The sequence below is a fragment of the Mugil cephalus genome, chromosome 3, assembly GCF_022458985.1.
Source record: "Mugil cephalus isolate CIBA_MC_2020 chromosome 3, CIBA_Mcephalus_1.1, whole genome shotgun sequence".
Classification (NCBI taxonomy): Eukaryota; Metazoa; Chordata; class Actinopteri; order Mugiliformes; family Mugilidae; genus Mugil; species Mugil cephalus.
The window spans coordinates 11,731,639-11,753,854 of NC_061772.1; the positions used below are offsets into that span (position 1 = coordinate 11,731,639).

The 22,216-nt window shown below is 42.0% G+C and overlaps 1 protein-coding gene across 1 annotated transcript in view; it reads left to right on the forward strand.

Annotated features, from left to right (window-relative positions):
* spata17 (spermatogenesis associated 17) overlaps nucleotides 1-14,921 on the forward strand; it is a 30,253-nt gene extending 15,332 nt beyond the window's left edge. The window contains exons 8-10 of the mRNA XM_047581070.1: nucleotides 1,865-2,013; nucleotides 2,794-2,901; nucleotides 14,806-14,921. Of these exons, the coding sequence (XP_047437026.1) occupies nucleotides 1,865-2,013; nucleotides 2,794-2,878 (234 nt within the window). The 3' untranslated portion in view covers nucleotides 2,879-2,901; nucleotides 14,806-14,921. The remainder of the gene's footprint in view (nucleotides 1-1,864; nucleotides 2,014-2,793; nucleotides 2,902-14,805) is intronic.
* The last annotated feature ends 7,295 nt before the right edge of the window (nucleotides 14,922-22,216 follow it).

A 22,216-nucleotide genomic window follows, 5' to 3' on the forward strand; every position in this document is an offset into this window, starting at 1 on the left:
TATTTACGCTCTGCAGCTCTTTATAGCAAAGTGCTTTCCTTATTATTAGTTTCTTGTAATGTAAAACATAAGTGAGCAGAAATGAGGCATGGATTCGTCTCGTTTTATTAGCTGCTCTTGACACACACATACACACACAGACACGTCTCCAGCTGGCTGTACTGGATGTGAGAACGTTAATGGTGTTTGGAAAGTCTCTAGTGCAGATATGAGTAGGACTACTTTGTGCGAGTCCCTCTTATTCTGTCTCTTTCGTGTTGTTGTTTAAGTGTGTCATTAATGCAGGAAGTCCTCCTTTATTTCCTTATTTCACCCCGCCACCAAACACCTCCCGTCCCCGGCAAGATAACTATCTAGTGGTGATGGATAAGGTTGAGGTGCTGGCTGTGGAAGTGGTCAGGCCAGGCCACTGATCCCGTGGCGATAGGAACAAGGACAGGGTCCCTGTCCCTCCCTCTATCGTTCCCCCTCATGCTCCCTCCTTCTTTCTTTTTTTTTTTAACACAAAACAACAACTGAAGGTCACCTTAAACAAAGCAGAAACATTTAAGTTAATCTGCAGTGTTCAAAGTTTGACTCAGTTGTGTTCTTCCACAAATTATAACGCAATACATTTGTAGCAGGTCCACATTGAAATCCTTGTATAGTGGACACAGAAACTGAAATATTCCTGCAGTATTTGTAAGTGAAGAATCGCTTGGAGGAATGTCACTGTCTGCTCCAAAATCATAGGACTATCTATCAGAACTCTGTCTTCAGTATATGAACATGTGACACGTAGGTTAGCAAACCGGATTATCTAGGACCCCTCCCATCCCACTCTCTCTACCCAGCGTTTGAGTGACTCTCCTCAGGTTGACGGCTTCGATGACCCCTCCCATACACACACACAAACACACACATCACATCACATAAACTCACATTTCTACATCCATACATCACTCTGTAAAAATAAACCTTTTACTGTAGACTGAAGGTGAATGCCTCATTGGTATTTTGCACACCGTGCTTTACCTACGTCATTGCCAATTTTGCACCCAAATGTATATATTGTATGCAATGTTAAGTCGTTTTGCACTACTCACTTCCACTATTCATCACCAAGTTTGTTTTTCATTATTTCATATATATATTACAATTGGCTTATTCTTGGTTTATTTTAACTGAGCTTATGTCGTCATCTCGCTGAATCTGAATCTGAATTGTTAGCATTTTATGCAATATGCTCTAGCAAATAATGGACAGTGAAAACTTTTTTTAGATTGTTACAGGTGTATTTCCCCCATTTTTCCTTAACATATTTAAAAAAATCAGTCAATCTGTCAGAAATGAGAACAGCTCATTTCTTAAACATATATAGACAATTTAGATGTTTTTTTATGAGATCACATTATTGAAAATTGTTTTATTTAAAGCAATATCTGTTGTATTGGATGCATTTCATATGTATTTATTGTGCTTAGAAGTAAATAGTAATAGTACGGCAAGCATGAGGAAGTCTTGCTGTGAAGCAAGGGAGACTTGTCGCTAAAAAGGACTTTTCTCTGTCATTGCAAATTTCTATCATTTGACATCAGAAACCCATCACTCTGGGGAAGGAGTCACAATGTCAAAAAGAAGTACAAAGAATAAAATGACAGACAGCCTGCTTAAAGTTTAAGTGGCTTGTTTGTGAGATCTGGTCCCAGAAGCTCTGTATGTGGTGCATCAGTTGGGTGAATTCAAACAAAGCATAAAAATAAGGCATAATGTATTTTTTACACGTTTGTATCTAAGCACTCTCAAAAAATACCCGAAGATAACAACTGAAACAAACTGTACCCTTTAATAACTCTGTCATTTTGTGTGTTGGTGGTTATTTTAGGGTCTCGTCAGAGAGCCGGGAGATGTGTGGGAACAGCGTGTGCATTGTCCCGACGTGATGTTGTGTCTGCAGACCTCATACACTCACCTGGAGGAGGCACAAAATCAGCTGCGGGAACACGAGTCACTAAGACTCCCCAGTGTCACACTGTAAGAATGAGGCACAAAGCACCTACGCTAATCACACAATTACAAACCTACATCAAAATTAAGCTCCAAAAGACTTCTTAAAGACTTCCCGCAATTATGGGAATCTTTGTGTGTTTCATGACCACGACGGCAAGACATACAGTGTATACATGTATATTGTTTGCACTCAAAAGAACATATTCATTCATTAATTAACACTTTCATATCCTAATTATGACTTACTGGAACTCATAGGTGTATCCTAGGAGATTACTTCAAGAATACTTGAAGAAGGATTCAGTGTCAACAGTGTTAGTTCAAAGCTTTTATTAGTTTTAATTAGGAATCGTGCGCTTGTGTGTCTTTGCTAAAACACTTACTGACTATAAACTCATTACGACTCACAAGCTAATCTACTCAGCTGCATATGTGTGAGCGTGAAGTACTGTTATTAACCCTCTGTTTGATCTGTCTCCCACAATAATTTCCCTGACTGCAATATTAAAGACCACCCTAATTTTTTTGTCTGCTATTACAACCTTCTGCAACCTTGTGTCTCATGGCAATCAAATGCCGAAATGGACAACAGACGAGAACGTTTCTGTTTCACTTATTAGTTTGTTCATTTGTTCGTTGTATCCATTTGTCCTCTGGAGGGTTTTTAGTGTATTTTGTATTTTTTATTTACTACCTTTTCGACATTATAGATTCATGTTCAACCGGTTTTAGTGAAGACTAATCTCAGTTGGTCTACAACCACTTAATTTTTTTTGTTATCGTTGTTTTTTGTTTGACAACCAGGGAAATGATAAGTATGCTCCACCCTCTGAGCCACAGCAGTAATTCCTTCACTCAGCCGGCCTACGCCAGCAAGAGCTTCAGATGATTACACCCTGACTTTGAGAGAGGGTAAGCTGAAAACTAATAATGTAAAGAAATCAGACAAACATATGCAAGTCAAAGGTATTCAAGAGATTTACAGAAATGATATAACTGCTGTGAATTAAGACCTGTGCCTGGCCACCACACACCCATAACCCTTCAAAGTGGGCAAACCAAATGTCACATTACCAAGCAAGCCCTACTTATTACAGCAATAATGACCCGCTTACTTCAGACTGCTGTCACATATTTACAAAATATTTAGGTAAAATTTATTCTGAACAGGAAGGAGCATGCCTTTAGTCGAGGATTCTCATGGATACGCATGAAGTTACATCCATGTCAACATTAAAGCTGGATCTGCAATTTGGTCATGAAGCCACTTCAGACACCAGATTTCAAACTTTGCGGACTGATGGCAGACATGAGTTGCCTGGGTTCCAAGTGAAAGGTATAATTCACTCCTCAAATAAAAGATGAAAAACAGAGAAGCCGTGCGGCGTAAACCTTTCAACTTGTGTTACACAAATTTGTCAAAAGTGACAGCAATTTAATAAATCGCCACTCTCCATCACACGCATATGTACACCCACCCACACACATACAATTCCCAGCTATGCCCTCCACTGCCCCCTCTCCATGTATACGTAAATGAGGTGTATGCATGGGTGTGTGTGTGTGTGTGTGTGTGTGTGTGTGTGTGTGAGTAGGTTACGGAGGGAATGTGTGTGCGTGGGCCCTGCGGTCTGGTCCAGGCATTAGGTAATTGACTGTGTCTTTGCTCAAGGCCTTTCATGGATCACCGTCCTTTATTAGCTCACTTCCCAGCACACAAACCCACACACACACACTCGCACAAGCACACACGTAAAGTTCCCAGCAGCTCCACCCCGGCCCCTTACTCCCCACCACCAGCACCCAGACCCAATTGCCCGGAAACGAGGAGTGAAACAAGAGAGAGCGGAGCAATGGAAGAAGGAGAGAGCAGCGACAGGGGAATGAACTAACACGGCCCCAGGAAGTGGAGATAAATAAGTATGGGGAGTGAGTGGGCGGGTGAATGGGGTCTCCTCCAGCTGACAACAGAGGCTGGGGAGTAAGATCAGATTTGCTTGGTACATTTTACACATTTTGTAAAATAGAGTGTTACACGCAAGGTTGTACATCACACATGTGTGATGAATGAATTTTCACGTACACTTACGAAATTAAATCAGGTACAGTGTAGCTAACCTTAGAAGACACCATATAGTCTTCACTTATACAGTATGCAGATATTTATATGGCATTTAAAATCTACAGAGAATCTGAGGAGTCACAGTTGGATATATTTTTTATAAACTACCTTTGAGTTTCTTCAGTTAAGTTCAGTTAAGTAAAATCAATTTCACTCACATTAAGATGAGATCCATTGTAATATTTTTAAATATTTTTTATTACATTATTACATATCCCATTACAGCCACCATAACCATAACCACAAAGAGTAACACACTCAACAACAAATGCAGCCACAGCCGAGCAGTAACTACATTCACAGCCCAGCTATGTAACTATCACAGCTAGAACTTTGTAAAAGAATATGTTAATATTCTTTATTTCAATAATATGTTTATAAGTTAAAATGCATGATTTAAAGTGTGACATCATTTCTCCTATATTATCGTCAGAGAGGTCGTGTATCACAACCCGACCTGGACATGGCAGTCCATAAAATACAAACAATTTTGGAGTCTGCTTAACAAAACATTCCTCTACATTGCGACGAGTGCACAATTTACTGTAGATATACTATGCCTGGTTTAGTTTAACTTGGCATGTAAACATAGTGACTGCATGTATGTTATCATAGATAGGTAGTAATTTCCTATCATTTAACTGTCCGGTGGAATTCTTTCTAAACATTTCCTCCTTTTACAAAAACACTGCTGCACAGGATGTTGTTGAGGATAATGAAGACAGTCATGTCTGTCCCCAGCCCAGACCTGTCATGCTACTGTCACTTAGAGCTCATCAGACCTCAGATTTCCCCCCTTTCATATCTGTCTGAAGTTTCATCTTTCTGTATTGCTTTACCTCTGTTTACTCTCTCTATTTCTTTTTCTCTTTCTCTCTCTTTCTCTCTCTCTCTCTCTCTCTCTCTCTCTCTCCCTCGCTCCTCTCACAATGCGGTAATTAGTGCATTAGTCCTATCATTGGCATCACCTCCAGCTACAGCAGCAGCCAGCAGAGCTTCTTGTCACAGCTCACAAGGCCAGTGGAGTGGACAGCTCAACCCTGGTACTCATCATCTTCATACTGTGCCTAGCCAGCCTCCCTCCAGCCACATAATCTAGTTATGTTATCCAGCCATGCCTCTAATTATTTTCAAACCCTAGTCATAGCCCTCTCACCCAGCCTTTGCCATATTACCTAGCAATGCTTGTAATCATCACACTAAGCCTTGCCTCAGCTTCTCTACACAGCCTGGAGCCTCATCATTAACATAGCCCATTTTTTTCCTATTTCCGGACCACAGCTCTTTGGCTTGACCATCACAGCTCTTGGCAGTATGTACACAACGTCCCCAGTCCAAATCAAGCCCTAGAAATAGCCCATGACTCCTGGACCTTTATTTACCTTAGCCATCTGGGTCACAGTAAGAAAGTCTGTCAGTGTTAATTTGGCCCAGCCATCAGGACACGCACACATCCACAGATAATCTCATAGATGCCAGTTCCCACCTCTCCAGGAGCTCAGTGCCCTGTCTTAGGCCAAATGGTTCTGTGTAAAGGTTGCCCCTTTTCTGGCTTGTATGTGCCCTGACCCTTACCCACAAAGTATTAATTTCATACTACGATTGGCCTCGCCATTAAAACCAATGACAGGTGAAGTGAATAACATTGATTATCCCCTTATGGTGACATCTGAGTGGGATGTCTGAGTGGGATATATTAAGCAGCATGGGAACAGTCAGTTGCTGAAGTGCATGTTTAGGAAGCAGGGAATAAAATTGGAAAGAGTAAGGGTCAGAACATCTTTAACAAGGGCCACATTGTTATGGCTGGATGACACGTAAAAGCGTATCCAATGTGGATGGGATGTTCCCATTTTGCAGTGGTTATGGCACCACTGAACTACTGAAAACTTTACTGCCAGTTGTGTTAGAAAGGTGTCAAAAAAAACATGCATCATGCTGTTTCGATTCATATTCAGTGGCTGAAAAAAACGCATAGGCAGATAGTGCTTATACTCTCTAAAGTTGGAAACAACTACTGTAATGTTTATCATGAGATAAAATATTAGGATTTTTAGCTTCTGTACCAGTTAAATGCACCAGCAACGACTAATTTCAAATGCAGATATGGGAACGCACTCTCTGTTCATGCTAATTTTGTGGTTGTGTTATTAGCCATGTCACCAGCGGTACTGCCTGTAACCATAGAGGATAGCTAATTAGAAGGCTATGTGCTTATCAAGTACACTACAGTGAGTGGTCACGTCTGTGTCTGTCTGTGCTCCAAGCCTTTCCTTCCCTTCGCATTAAAATGACATCCATCATAACTTTCAAAAGCTAGCATGTTATCAGAACCAACACACAACAGAATGTTTGCACAAGTGTCCCTTCTTCACCCAACTCACGCACATAGACTTACTGTATACAATCACATGCATACACATGAATATGTGCATGCATACTAAAACGAATAAGCGAATAGCTTACGCACATGTACACTTTAATGTTCCTCTAGTATTGTCCTTGTTGCCTCCCCTCACCACAACGCACACTCAAACACACCCCCCTTCTTACCACACTGAGACAACACCACAGCCTCCTGCCAACTACTCTGGTGCAGCTTTATTATTTATTGTGGGTGCAAAGTGTGCCCACATGTACACATATGGTGGTTTGCTGTAACCATGATTCATACAACTGACTGCATGAAGAATCTTTTTAATGGGAATAATTCATCATTAGCAATTAATCACTAAACCCACAAGTCCACAAGTACAGACAACAGAATAAGTTGAGGGAGAAACATGAAATTCACAAACTCGATTGTACTTTCTTTATGTATATACACTGCCTGGCCAAAAATAAAAGGTCAGACACTCTAATATTTTGTTGGACTGCCTTTAGCTTTGATTACAGCACACATTCACTGTGCCATTGGTTCAATAAGCTTCTGTCTCAAGATTTATTTCGATCCATTGCATTAATTTCTCACCCAGATCTTGTATTGATGATGGGAGAGTCAGACCACTGTGCAAAGCCTCCTCCAGCACATCCCAGATATTCTCAATAGGGTTAAGGTCTGGAGTCAGCGGTGGCTAATCCATGTGTGAAAATGATGTCTCATGCTCCCTGAACCACTTTTTCACAATTTGACCCCGATGAATCCTGACATTGTCATCTTGGAATATACCTGTGCCATGTCTGTGACTTTCTTTTTTTTTTTTTGGCCAAGCAGTTTATATGTATATGTATTTCCTATGTATCACGTCCACCCATCCATCCAGCTCTGCTACCTTAGTGTCCACGGTGTTACTACAGTGAAAAATAAGGAATGCTAATTCTCCATAACCATTTTACTGCGTGTGTAAAACTCTGCAGCCCCTTCATTTGCACAGTCATAAAACATTCCCCCTGCCACACTCCGTTCTATTGAGGACCTTAGATTTATCAATTAACCCAACACTTTGCTTCCATTATGGTGGCATTTTGCACTGTGAGGCCTGAATACTGAGTAATTGTGAGGACTGAGTACGCACAGCATGATATTAAATGGGCAGTCTCAATTAAATAATTTTGCATTCATATTTTGGTGTGAGTTAAGAGAATGAATGACATTACACATTGTTTAAGTTCAAAGCTGTTGGACCTGACTTGAACTGAAACTAATGAATACTGTAAAAACTGGCTGGCAAACACCTCTCAGTAGTCAAGCTCATCTGAACATTCAGACATGCAATTTCTTTCACAACAACATGATCAACTTTCAGTGAGAACAAATGCCTAGTCTGTGTACATTTATACATGGGCAACTAAGCTGACTTGATTTGGTCTCTTCATGTGGACAGTGACACTCAAGGATTACAGTTAACCAGGAAACTAGTGGTAATTATTGTGGTGTCCATCTTTACATACAAGGTGTAACTTTCATTGCAATGTGGTTACCTTAACTCAGTCAATAAGACAACGAAACCTCTGGCAGAGTAAAATGCCATGATGTTATTAGTATGGAAATAAAATATATATCTCCAGTGTAAAATGCTATGTCATCATAGTTATTCCTTGGTGAAGTCAAGATGCGACTCTGCTTCTAGGTCTATATAGATGGTTTCTTCTCCATGTGTACATAGATGTAAGAGAAAGACGGCAGACAGGCTGGATGGGGATGTCTGTACTTTAATGGACTGCCTGTCCCTGTGCAGATATGCTCCACTGAACCATACTGTATGTAGTGTGGTATAATCACTGTCTATCTCTTTCTCCTGCCTTCATTCCTTCTTTGCCTCGCTGTCTTGTTTATTTGCACACTTGTTCTGTTTTTCTGTCTTCTCCTCTTGCAGTACCTACGAGCAACTTTTTTCAATACCCCCACACACTTTCTCAGGAAAAATATGCATGCTATCAGATAGCTGAATGCACAATGCGGCGCACACACACTTGAGGAACATGACAGCAAACTCATACAGTACCGTGTTGCTGATAGAAGTCAACCCTGGCTGTGAAATGCAAATAGGCTACAGTATGGGTGGATACAAAATATCTATCTATCTATCTATCTATCTATCTATCTATCTATCTATCTATCTATCTATCTATCTATCTATCTATCTATCTATCTATCTATCTATCTATCTATCTATCTATCTATCTATCTATCTATCTATACTGTACTTGGTAATCAGCCACATGTGAATGTTAATGTGCCACACAGTTATTTGTTCGATTAGATGGTTTATACATGTATATGTGTCTGTGCGTCTGTGTGTGTTGGGGGTTGGTGCGGCAGTGGGACCTGGAAGGGAAGCAATCACAAACACTTAAACCTGCAAATGGCCTTGATGTCCTGTGCAAAGCAGCCTGTGTTGACTGATGAGCCTGTTAACCCTGACTGAAACAACTCCAGCACAGGGGATTAGACAGCAGCGCTGGTCCCGGCTGTTCGTGGCCCATTTTGCATGGGAATTGTGCATATTTAATCTAAGGTGTGCCAAGGTGCAAAGACAAGCCTCCCTCTTCTCCGTTTCTCATTATAGATGTGTAATAGCACCCCGAGGCTGGGGGGCCTTAATTCACCAGCCACAGCCCCAGTCTTAATCTTACCCTCAGTCTCAGCCCCCACCTTCCCCCAGCGCCGACTCTGAACCCAAATCAGAGCCGCTGCAGCCCTCTTCCCATGCTTTGTCTCTGCTAGTCCTTTCCTAGTTTATGCCCCAGGGTGTCAGCATACTTGTTTGATGGTAGAGTTCTTTGGTATTACCAAAGAAATAAGAGCATGGACATCCTCAGCAGCTAACTTAAACGCTAATTTCTTCCTAGTCTTCACCTTTTTATTGTTCTATACTGCAACCTGAGGATACTCAGTCCCCAAAGTGTAGATGATATAACTCAAACTTTAAGACATCACAGAATGAATACAAAGTCGTGTAGGAATGAAAGATTGGTGATCTTGAAGCCGTTTGAGATACCAATACCCTGCACAATGTTTTGTAACATTCACACTCTAGATTTACGACTCTGCATCATTACATCATCGATGGTGGAAATAAAGCACTTGACGAGAAACCATCCATATTATACACCATGGAAAGTTGAGGCCAATAAAGATGTTATGTTGACTGATTCACATATATTTTGCCGTAACTTCTTATATGAGACTATGTTCCTGATTATTAATAGCATTTTAAATTGTGCCAACTGTACCCAGTCTTTCTTGTAGATGCTGTGTTGTAATGAGTTTCTGCTGCTCGTTGCTGCTGTTTTTGTTTCTCTGTTTTGCATTAGTTGTGAATTCTGCATTTGTTCCCTGATTAATGCGACTGAGTCTCAATGACAAGAGCTCTCTGAAGCATCTATCTATCTAATTCCATCTATCACTTCATCTTTCTCTTCTCTCATCCTCTTCTAATCCAGCCAACACTTCTCTCTGCAGGACAGAACAATTAATGTATCTTCTTGTTTAGTCACTCTCTCTTACCCTTTCCTTTTTTTAACAATATTGCTTTTCTTATGCATCTGAAATGCATCGCATTACCACCTCAGGAGAGAAAAATATGTGTAGAGTGTGTTTGGGTGTGTATGCGAGGGGCCACATGCTGTGAGTGTAATTTCTTGTTTGTACATGGCTCCAAACATCTTAGGCCACTGCAGAGCAACGGAGAGATATGGAGGGGAAGGGACAGAGAGGTTGAATAAGACAAAAAAGAGAGAAAAGGAAAGAAAGAAGGGAGAATGGAAAAACGGGATGATAACAAAAGCAGCTCAGATTTCACAGACGCATATTTCATCAATCATGTGAATAAGTCGTGGTGATTATGCATGGTGGTGGCAGGCAGAGGAGGGGGGGCTGATTACCATACACCATAAAGGCTGCTTTCTTATCTCACACACACTGATTAGTTTCTGTCTGCAGATAGCCTCTCACTCTTCACTCTTGCTCACACACACACAGACGCACATGGTGTGTGTCTCTTTCTAGCATGCACATATATGTTTGCATGCACATGCACATATATGTTTGCATGCACATGCAAACACAAGCATACACCTACACACACACTTAATGCTTTTCAAATGCCAATAAATGGGAATTTATCTGGTAACTAAGAGTCTGATGAGAACAAATCATCGAGCCTGTTTATTCTTGATCGGAAGCAGTAATAGTCTCTCAGAGACAATATGAAATGGATCAAACACCAACCCGACAAGAAGTTTTTAGAGATGGATGTTCTAAATGGCACAAATGTTTTGTGGCTGTGGAAACATAACACTAACTAAGTTTTGAAGAATTAAATCTGTTTTAAATTACATTTAAAAAATCATATTCCTGTATTGTTTTACCACATTGTTTTCATTTTGCAAATCCAGCTGGATATCATGTAACTCTGAATATCAGTAGTATCAGTAGTATTTGTTATATAAAAAAAAAGACTGTTGATTTGTATCTTAGGTTGTTTCCAGAAACAATAACTGTGCATCTATCTCAAACAATGCTCTTGTAGATTTTTTTTTAGTGAACTAAAATTAATTTAAAAATTTCCTGCTGATTTGTTTCATGTGGCTTCATATTGTTGGTCATTTATCTGCGACTATGGTCTTTACATGATGCTGAACAGATGAGAGAAAGCGAGACGAGTGGAGAATGTGGTGAAGTTGGGGCAAAATTAGCTACGTTTGAAAGGCCTCGCTTTGTGTCTCAACCAGAGAATTAGAAATGACTCCTTCCCTCTCTCTCCCTCTCTCTCCCTCTCTTCTCTCTCTCGGACTGATATATAATGTAAACTCATTTGGTAACCAGGCTGAAGCTGTGTTGCGCTGTCTGCCTGCATGAGAGAAGTGTGCCTGGGACGCATTAGGGCCTCCTGACAGGGGCCTGGGTGAAATAAGTGAAATTAATGGAGCTCCTTTCATGTCGGACAAGGCCGCGGCACCCCTTTCACGCCGCATACAGTCACAGAAAAGTCAATACTTTTTTATTACTCCTCGCTTGCCCTACATTCCCCGCTACAAGTGCTCTGCCCGCTAATTGGTTTCAGTTTGCAGAGAAAGAGAGAGAGAAAACGGGAGAGAACGAGTGGGAGAGGACTCCATCCCAAAGAACACTGAAGCAAATAAATCAATCTCATATTTTTCTCCCTGCTGTCCTTTTTCATACAGTAACATCATAGCAGAGAGAGAGAGACATGAGAGAGAAATAGAGGAGAGAGGGTAAATGGTTGGTTAGAGCACGCCTGGTCCCCAGGGAGCATAATGATATCTGGGAGCCTGTTAATGGAGACGAGTGGTTAAAGTGGTCTGGGGCCCAGGCCAGGTCACCCCTAGGGGTTTCTAACCAGCAACTCCACCTCAGCTGACTGCTGAGGTACAATGGAGCATCCCAGCGAAAATATAATTTTAGGCATATGCCTAAAACATTTGATAGACTTGCATAAAATTTGATTCATCTCAACTATATGTATAAGCAGATGTGGGGAAGTGCTGGAATAAGTTTCCAAAGCATCAAAGCCTCTTTATTCACGTGCTGCACGCGCTGCACTGTCATCCTGTGTCTAAAATTACCACAAATATCAGTATGGGTTTTTAACTTGCGTATGTGATGCTGAACAATTAGCACTTTTCTTTTCCAAAGGAAATGTTTTGCAGCAGCAGCAGCAGTTGAAAATGACAAAGTTACACATCCACCATATGAAGGATTCTGAATCTGGCTACTCTAGAACCTGTCAAGTGAAGTCAAATATTATTTATTTAACCCAACATCGCAACTCTGCCTTAAGGGACTTCACAAATTGTACTGCATATAACGGCCTGACCCTCAGCTCAAACAAAGGGACAATTCCCCAAAAGCCTAAATTATATAACAGTGCGTACTTGCAGTTCCGAATAAGTCTGCAAGATTATGTGTGCATGCATTTATGTGAGCGCATGGATGTATGTGTCCTGTCTGCAAGTATGCTGTTCACTGCTGTGCTAAGCTTAAGTGGCAGAGGGGTTAGCCTCTTTCAGAAACAGCACAGCCACAAATTGATGTGACACATTGAACCCCACCCCACAAACACACACACACACACACACCAATCAGCCTCCAGTTAAAGGGAGGTTCCACCAGTCTCGTTTTCTTCATGTGTCCCAGCTTTCACAGGTCCAGAGTGTGGGCTAGGGTAGGTTTGAGGGGCTATAGCGTGTGGTGTGTGTGTGTGTGTGTGTGTGTGTATGTGTGTGTGTACGCGTGCCTTCATGCCTCCATGCCTCTGTGCCGTCGTGCGTGCTTGCATGGGTGTGTATGTGAAGGAACTGTCGCACAGAGCTGGCATCACCATCCAGTTTGCCATCTCTTCCTCGCTTTGACAAGTCCCTGCTCTCTGCCCTGTGGCACACACATGCACAGACACACACACACACACACACACACATGAACACACTGTCTCTCTGTTTTTCTCTCACTTGTCTGTCACATACACATATGATATGTGAACACACCAATCACAAACCCATTTGTATTGTTTGAACGCACAAATCGAGTACATTTAGAAAAGCACACACAGACACGCACCTGTCCGCATGCAGAAAAACACATGCTGCATGTAGTGCAGTGAATGTGTTTGACAAAGCGTGCAGCATGCTCTGTAAAGGGTGACAGTAACACATAGATGTTACTGAAAAATAGAGCTTTCAATTTAAATTTTAAAAGGTTGCTGCATATTTGTGCCTGTTTGTTTGGCATTACCATGTGATGGTTTGTGTGTGTGTGTGTGTCTGAGAGAGGGATCTTCTCGGCAGTCGTTGGCGTCAGATTGCGAAGGGGTTCTGTTTGTTACAAGGACAGGCTTGTCCCCGCCTCCAGGCGTCAGCATTATGATGATTGTCATGGCGATGGAGTGTGAGTGACAGGCGGGATCACATGTGGTAGCCGGGGAGCAGGAAGCCTGAACCGCCCCAGTCCCTGACATTAGTTTGTCCTTCATCAAAACTTCACACTCGTTTATAAGTACTCACTCCCTCTGTTGCAAAATCTTTCTTGTTAACATCTTTTTTTTTTTTACCATCTGTCTTTCTCGTGCACTGCTCTTTTCCTCTCTTTTATTCCTGGTTCGCCAGCTCTTTCTCTCTCATTTCCATTTCATGTTGTCATCACGTAAAGTATCTTTCCTTCCTCCTCTCGCTCTCACTTTTATGTTCCAGTTGCTCCTTCTTTCTGTCTTCTTCCATTTAAGATAAATGTTTTGGGTTTGTGGACATTAAGCAACTTCTGAGGTCATGGAATCTGGAGAACAGGCTGTATGATTTTATGCCTACATGTACACAAATACACACAGCTCAGTCCATTTCCTGAGCCACTAGGTTGGTGTCAAAACCACCTATGTAACATGGAGTGTGTGTGCGTGCTCAAGCATTTGTGTCTATGTTCATTTGCCTGGCCAGTGTTTCTGCTTAAATATATGTGCTGTATACCTGTGTATGTGTGCATGTAGATGAATGCATGTGTATGTGTGTTTTAGTTAGAGAACCAGAGCTTTTTGTGCAGCGCAGCAGAAAAGGAGGTCAGGGTTTGCACGGAGACTCGGGCATTTATCATTAGCCTGGTGCCGCTGCTGGTAATGCTGCCTGTTACAGGCGTGATTAAGAGCCCCGCTTAGTTCCAGCAGCCGGTGCAGACGCACAAACACATACGTATGTGTGTACGTGTGTGGTACCAGTAATTGCTCCGGTACGTTGTAGTTTCACAGAAAACTCTTTCATACCATCACCCAGTTCATTATACATTCATGTGCCTGTGTGTGTGTGTGTGTGTGTGTCTGTTGTCTGGGAACTGTGCTGTACATGGGCCCTAACTGCGAAGAGGCTTGAGGGCCTGATGAGAAACCTGTCACAGTCACTCATGAAAAGAGCAATTCATCGCTCTACAAACACTCTCTCTGACACACACTTATATACACACATAGCAGGAAATTGCGCGCAGTCTTGGTGAGTGTACTTTTAAATTGTAAAGGATGAATGTACACCATGACATTTATGGCAACCAGCCATGTTCATGGGATGTTCTCCACACCACATTACAGCTTGATAGGTTTAATTAAAATTAAAATATAGTATTGGTTGAATGATTTAAATGAATGAATTGAATTAAATTATCAATATTTTAACTAATATATATATGTGTGTGTCTTATTTTCTGTTTTTTCTGTATTCTTTCGATTCTCTGCTTTGTCTCTCATTCCATCCAGCCATTGAAGACAATGTTTGCTGGTCTGCACTCCACGGCACACAGCACTGTGTGATACACCTCCACTCTGCTCTGAGAAAATTAACAGAAGTAAGAATAAAGTTTATTTCATTTGCATCATGTTGTGTTTATTTTAATGATGGATATGTGTTTTAATGTGTTCATGAGCACCTTAGATGCTTTACTTCGGGTAACACAACAATACACAACATTTGCTGTCCATCTCGAAACAAATTAACCAAACTCAGATCAGAGAGGGAGGGTCAGAGGTTTGAAATACATTTCTAATCAGCAACACAGTATTTAACCTAAAGTGCAAAGAAGGTATTATTTACAGAAAGTGTTGTGTACGTACAGGGTGCCAGTACTAGTGCTTAAGTGGAGCTATGTTGTACTGTGTAAACACAATTAAATTTTATATATACTCATGTTATGAACAGAATATACCTGATGCTTATAGAATTTGAACAGTTGTTCTACAGTATTTCATAATATACAAACCAAACAATGTTGTGTCCAATTTCACTTCTGAGCCAGTTAGAATTAACACAGATCTGAAGATGCCAGAATTTGTAGGGCTAACAAAGCCACTTAGAAATGACATTTTAGCAAACACACATGGTTAAAACGTTGATACCGACATTTAATATTAATGGACTTCATATTTAGAGCAACATACTGGTTTATCAGGTATAATATAATGTATAATACTGAATGTAATGAGGATACTTTATCATATTATCCGGTTATTTGAAGTCATGTCGTAGACAGTGTGTCACCTGCTAAATTAAAAAGATTGTTTCATTGTTTCCATTCAGAAATCATGGTGACTCTTGTAAATCCAAACATGTTCAGTTTAACGGACTAGTGGTGAGCTTAGACATTGCAGTCAGCTAAATAAACCTCCCTGAGCCCTCTCATTGCTGCCAAAATACAGAAAACGCTAGGCTGGAGCTTGATTTGTACATTCTGGGCTACTGTAGAAACATGGCAGTGCAACATGGTTAACAAAGGAGGAAGACATGCACTCTACATATGGATAGTGTAAGTAAAGGGCTCTTTCAATGGTCCCACAAATGCAAAGATTACTTTTTTCTCTTTAATGTCACGGATTTACAATTTAGGAGACTCTCAAATAATGACAATCCATGGTAGCTACTGATTGATATTCTGGTTTTCAGCTGATCCAAAATACATCCTTTAATAACTTCCACGTAACGTATGTAATCTTTCTTCAGTTTGAAAGTCTTTCAAAGGCCTCTCCAGCTCATTTAAAATGTACAGTCTAAATTATTTAGACCAGTGCTGAACTTTTTATGGAAGTGAAGACTTCACAACACCCCCTCTCTATGCCCCGAGGCAGAGACTCATCACCTGGATCTGTGTTTTGATGATGAAATACAACGGGAGTTCAGAGCCTTCACTCTGTGTCTGTGACACAGACACGACACTCAGACATGATACAAAAGTTTTCCACATTTACTATGTCTCTAACGCAAACTTGGCGCTGTCCGTATTGGCGGGTCTCCAGCGTTCCTCCCACCTGTTTTTCCCCTTTCCTTTCTTCCCCGTCTCTCTCCTCTTCCTCGCCTTCGTATCGCTGGCATTCCCCCGGGCCTGTGCTATAAGGCGTGGAAGAGGAGCAGAGACAGAGCATTTAGTAATGGCTTCTTAATGGGCTTGTCGACAGCCACATTAGAGTGCGCAGGCAGCGGGCGAGGCCGTGCAACGATATGCCAAGCCAGATGCCATGCCAGCTGTGGCACTCCGCTCTCTCACTCACACTCTCATTTGTAATCACATTTCTCATACGGATGGACGCTATGTGCGTAAAGGAGAGAACACAGACAGGCATGCCTCCTCCCCGTGCGTTCATCTCATCTGCTCTGGACTGTAAAAAGAAATATAGGAAGAAATATATCCAAGAATCATACAGGTTTTAAACAATGATAAATAGTAAAGTTTTCCCAGAAACTGTTCTCTGCATATCATGCATGTGACAATGTTTATAGGTTGTCTTCCTTTAGTGAGTTTCTTACTAAACTACATTATAACTATGATATCAGGCATATTATAAATATATGATGAGCTGATAAAGGTTTAACACAGGCCTGGTCATTTATTGGTTAAGCGCTAGAATATGCCATAAGCTGTGTGCTTGCTTTAGGTTTTACTGTCACGTGATCTGTTTCAGACTGCTTGTGTTTTTGCCCCATCTGACTTTGTGCTTGAACATTATCATTATGGCCCTAAACGCAGCCAAAACAATGGAAAAAACTGAGAATGAAAGGAAGAATTTGATAAAGTCAAGTGAAACTGATGATGGCGAGAGGGAGGAGTGATTAAATGAATAGATGGATGATTGAATCAATTAATGAATGTTAATGCGCCTCAGTGTAACCAGGGACTGGAATGTCATTGCCAAAGGTCTTATAGGTCTCCAGTAGGGGGTGCCATGTGTCAATGACTCCAGTCAGTGTCAGAGACCTTGATCGGTACAACTTTGTGCGCGTGTGTGTGCGCGCGCTTGTGTGTGTCCTCCTAAAGATTGAATAGTCCGAAGGTGGTTCATTGTTTCCTCATCTGATCTGATCTTGCTGCTTCTGAACGGAATTTTCCTGTGTCAGCGATGATCAAGTGTGATGAGGATGCAAAGAGGAAAAGGTACGTATGTGTGGGTTTCTTTCGCTGCTCTGCATGTCAGACTGTGCAAGTAGCATTGCATGTGTGTGTGTGTTTACATATTGGCAGCTGATAGCGTTTTAGAAGCTGAAGTCTGTATACAGACTGCCGACCCTCCACACTACATATCGACAGCTGCCAATTGTCACTCCAGTGACTGACAGCTCTCTATTGATGGACGGGATCTGCTGACAGCAAGATGGAGGACAAAACAAAAGGAAACAGAGCGCCATGGGTGGAGAGGGGTAGAAGAGGAGACAGTCAAGAGAAGGAGGGGGACAAGGCAGGAGGAGTCCTCCGGGTCTGGAACCTATGAAACTTTCTCAAGGTCGTGGTGAGAACAGAAAGGAAAGTTTTCGTCAAGCATTTTATTTAGCAGTCCAACTGTAGAACAATGATCTCCCAGTGGAATCAAGATCGCTTTTCGTTTCAGACAATTTGTTCATTTCGAAACAACCACACCAAGTAAAACATTCGCAAATTTTATGAGAAATATAAGCACAGCAAAACTTGGAACTAGTGTGCCCAACTTCAAGTGTTGCAGCACGTTACAGTAGGTAAAGCGACCTGTAGGCCTGCACCACCTTCAGCTGAAGAGAGAGTCAATGTAATCTTGTGAAAATAGAAAATAATCATTTGTGCGTTTGCAAGATTTTACATAGGATTTTTATGAGCCACACAGTGAGGCACATAACAGATGTGGTAACTTACTCAATTCTTTGCAAACTGTACCGTTTTACTGTAGTTTGCTGATTGGCTGATTTTCTGTTTGCTGATTGGCTGGCTGATAGACGGCCTTTGAGGGAAGCTCTAATCACATTTTTTCTTTCCTTATTGTTTTAGCGGAGTAGTTTTGGACTAAACTCTTTGTGCCTACTGATTGACCTTCGCAGGCCCATCCACGACGCGCACACCACAACCCGAACATCTTCAGTCCACACACACACATGCAGTGCACGCACCTTGTGTCTATAGTTCTGCATGTCTGTGTGTGTTGCCTCACCTCAGGAAACGTGTGGTTAATTCCATTAGTGGGAGGAGAGAGCATGTAAATGAGGGGAGACAGCTGGTGGTGAAGGGAGGTTGATGGAGTGAGCCTGGGGGGGGGGGGCACAAACACACCCACACACAAACTCTCACACACACACACACACACACACACACACCACTACGCATTTCACACATGTACACACATCTTCTCAATACAATGAGATGAAATTTATTTTATTTGTCTGCATTGGGCTCATGTCAGATACATATTTGTTTAGAAGGTTAAGACATTTATACTTTTATTATACAGAGCAGAGTGTTATATAATAGACAGTTTGGAGTCAAATGCTCTGTGAATTTGCCTGATAATTGTCTTCCCTTGTTTCTCTAAAGGACATTTTTGTCTTTTGGAAACAACTTCCTCTATTATACAGAGGATATATGGTCTCAGTCAAGACCTTTTAAGTAGAGGGCTCAGTAGAGTAAACTTAATTGAATACCCTGACACCTTCTGATTAGCTTTTGGTTGGAATGTGCAACTAGCCAAATTTATGGAAGTGGAATAAGTGTATTAGGGCCACCCATGAGAAAGAGAAAAATATGCGTGTGGCACGCTCCTGAGCGTTGGAGTTTACGTCCCACCCTCAGCGGACAAGGCCACCGGCTGTGACAATACCCACGCCACTGTTGAAATGCAACACTCCAATATAATATATCAGAAAGTCTTAATATTAATTATTAATTAAGCAACAATACTTGAATATCTGCAGTACCATATGCATACGGTACTGCCGGTTTAAAGGTCTTCTTTCTACTTTTGACTTTTTCTTGAAATTGTTTTTCAACTTTCAACTCAGCTTTTACATACATCAGACTAAAACCCACAATTTTTTGTATGAAAACTTAAATGCAAGTGGTGTGCATTAAAGCACAGGAAGAAACATGAGTACAGATCACATTTAAAAAAGAAAAAAAATGCCGAAAATGACATCTCAACAACGTGTGCTTGTCAAATTAACTTCTATGGATCGGTTAGAAATGTACTGTGTCCACGTGTATGATACTCAACATGTGTGTATTGGGGAGGGGGGGGGGGCTGATTATTGGGGGCGCAGAAGAGGGTCCAGATGGTTGGAGAGATAGATGGGGAGATAGAGGAAGACAAAGAAAGAGGACACAAAGGCAGACATGGTCACTGTTTATCATTCAAGAGGCTCTCCTGATGGTCACTGCTCTGCTCTCTCACTCACCCACACACACAGGTAGGTGTTGGTCATAATCCTATTGTGTGGCGGTGACCACAATGTGGGACTCTCGTCTCCTGTCACCTCACACACACACGCATGCACACACGCACACAGTATAATCCTGTCAGTAACTATGATGGAATTTATAGGAGATTTTATTTTTTATCATTCTAACGGCACACTGTGAAACATGGGAACAAAAACTAAGGTCCTGGAGATGTGTGTATAACACACATGCTTCTGTTTGCTATTTTCTGCACAGCTCACTTGAATCCTTTCTGCCTTTTATTCTGAGGTGGTGTTTTGGAAGCCGCAGTAACAGGTGACAACTCATACATTCAGTGCATCCGGAATGTTTATGACTCCTTTTCTCCCTCGTGGCCGTTTTTGCATAATATCGTAACCAAATTAAAGTGAAAGCTGCCTATGTGTGACTGTAAATGGCTGTGGGGAAATGGCTGCAGATTGGAGCCATGAGGTTAAAGGCTCCTAAATGGTGCTCCATGTTCATGGATATACGTTGAAGTGTCCTAAAGCGCAGGAGCAGCGTGTTAAAACGGTAATTGGCTGGTTTTGCTCTTCAAAGTGAGGTATTGTTGGCTGAAAACGCTTGATTGACAGGAAATGAGAGAGGAGGCCGAGCAGTTTGTCATATTGTTAATGTGATAGGTAATGCCCCAAGGACACACACACACACACGCATAGACACACCCAACTCAGTGACTTCCTTTCTATCTGTCTCTCCATACACTCCTACACACCTCAGGTTCTCCATCTCTCTCCATCTCAATCTCCTTCCCACACACACATGAACAGTTTGTCAGTTTTCCTTCTCACACACACACACACACACACACACACACACACACACACACACACACACACACAGACTCGATCCCTCGCACACACAGCTACCGTATATACGCACTCTGAGCGTTTGGCTGCCGCTTTACTGCAGGTTAATAATGAGAGGAGAGGTGTGTGACCCTGTCAGAAGTGTGAGAAACTGACCCAAAGAAATCAGACAGGGGCCAGGACCCCCCCAACCCTGAGGGCATTAAAGTGTGTGTGTGCGTATAATAGAGAGTGGGGTTAAAAGTGTATGTGTGTCCATCCCCGTCTCCTCATGGATGACATATGTGGGGTCATTTACATACCATTACCTTTCTACTGGATATGAAGCATCGCACACGCATATGGATTGGCGGACTGGCCCGGTGTGATGTCCCTGTCAAATGTCAGGATGCAGATGGGATGGGAAGGGACGTGGGAGGGGGGGGGGTCACGTCTGCTTCTCTCTCTCTCTCTCTCTCTCTCTCTCTCTCCTAGTCTTTCGCACACGCACTCACTCACAAATACATAGACACACACCTGTCTTGCCCCCCTAAGGTGCCCGGTTACTAAGAGAGTTGTCAGAGCATCTGTGTGAAGCCTCAACTGTTTGACATCTGCCACCAACCTCCCCCCAGAACACGCACACATCTCCCCCACCGCCTCATTTCAGAACAACAGAGCATCTCCCAGTGATCAACATTTAGACACAGTCATCACTTACTGGTCCCAGCTGCCAACACAACACGCGCACGCACATCGGGAGAAGGACTGTAAGAGAGATGGGTGATTAAAGAGATTGAACCATAAGCCTGTGCACAAGTTAGAGAAGAAAGAACAAAAAGGGTGGCGTAGCTGTGTGTCCCAGTGTGTGTGTGTGTGTGTGTGCGTTATCGTTTTTGTTTTCTTGGCTCTCCATACTTACACTCAGAGTGATAGAGAGACAAGCCTCCATTTGTCCCACTTTCATACAAGATAATGAAGCTGTCATTCTCAGACAACTTCATTGGATTGGTACAGCGGCACAGAGCGCTGCTCAGGGACGCACACATAACCACACACACGCGCACACACCTACACACACCAACCTGAGCGCACAATGCCGCAAGCGATCCCCCTGGCCCCCGTTAAGCATACGTCAAATATAACCATGTATAGAAAGTGAGATTGTGTGACATATGTACATCTAACTGAATGGCAGAGACAAATGCGTGTGCGCGCGCGCGCACACACACACACACACACAGCGACCCAGCTCATATCTTTAACATGCAAACAGACAGACAGCCCTGATAGCAAATAAAATGAAATCAACCTTGAATGGCAAAATCCTCTGTGAATACTTGTCTTCTCTTTACAACTCAATTTCATATCCTGTAGCTCGGGACAAACCTAAAGAGATTTGGGAACGGTGTAGAAATAGACAGGAGACGGAGAGGAATAAAAGGGGGTTACAGAGGGAAAGAGGAAAAATGGAAAGAAGTGTGAGGGAAAGGAGACCTTGATGAGAACTGGGATTGTGGGTTAAATTGGGGTTGACCAATCTTAACAGTGCCACTGATTAGTACTGGCATGACTTGTACAGCAGATAGAAAAGTTATTCTTGCCGACAGCTCAGTGGGTTAAGACACATCGTATTACTTAATGATGTTGAAGGTTTGA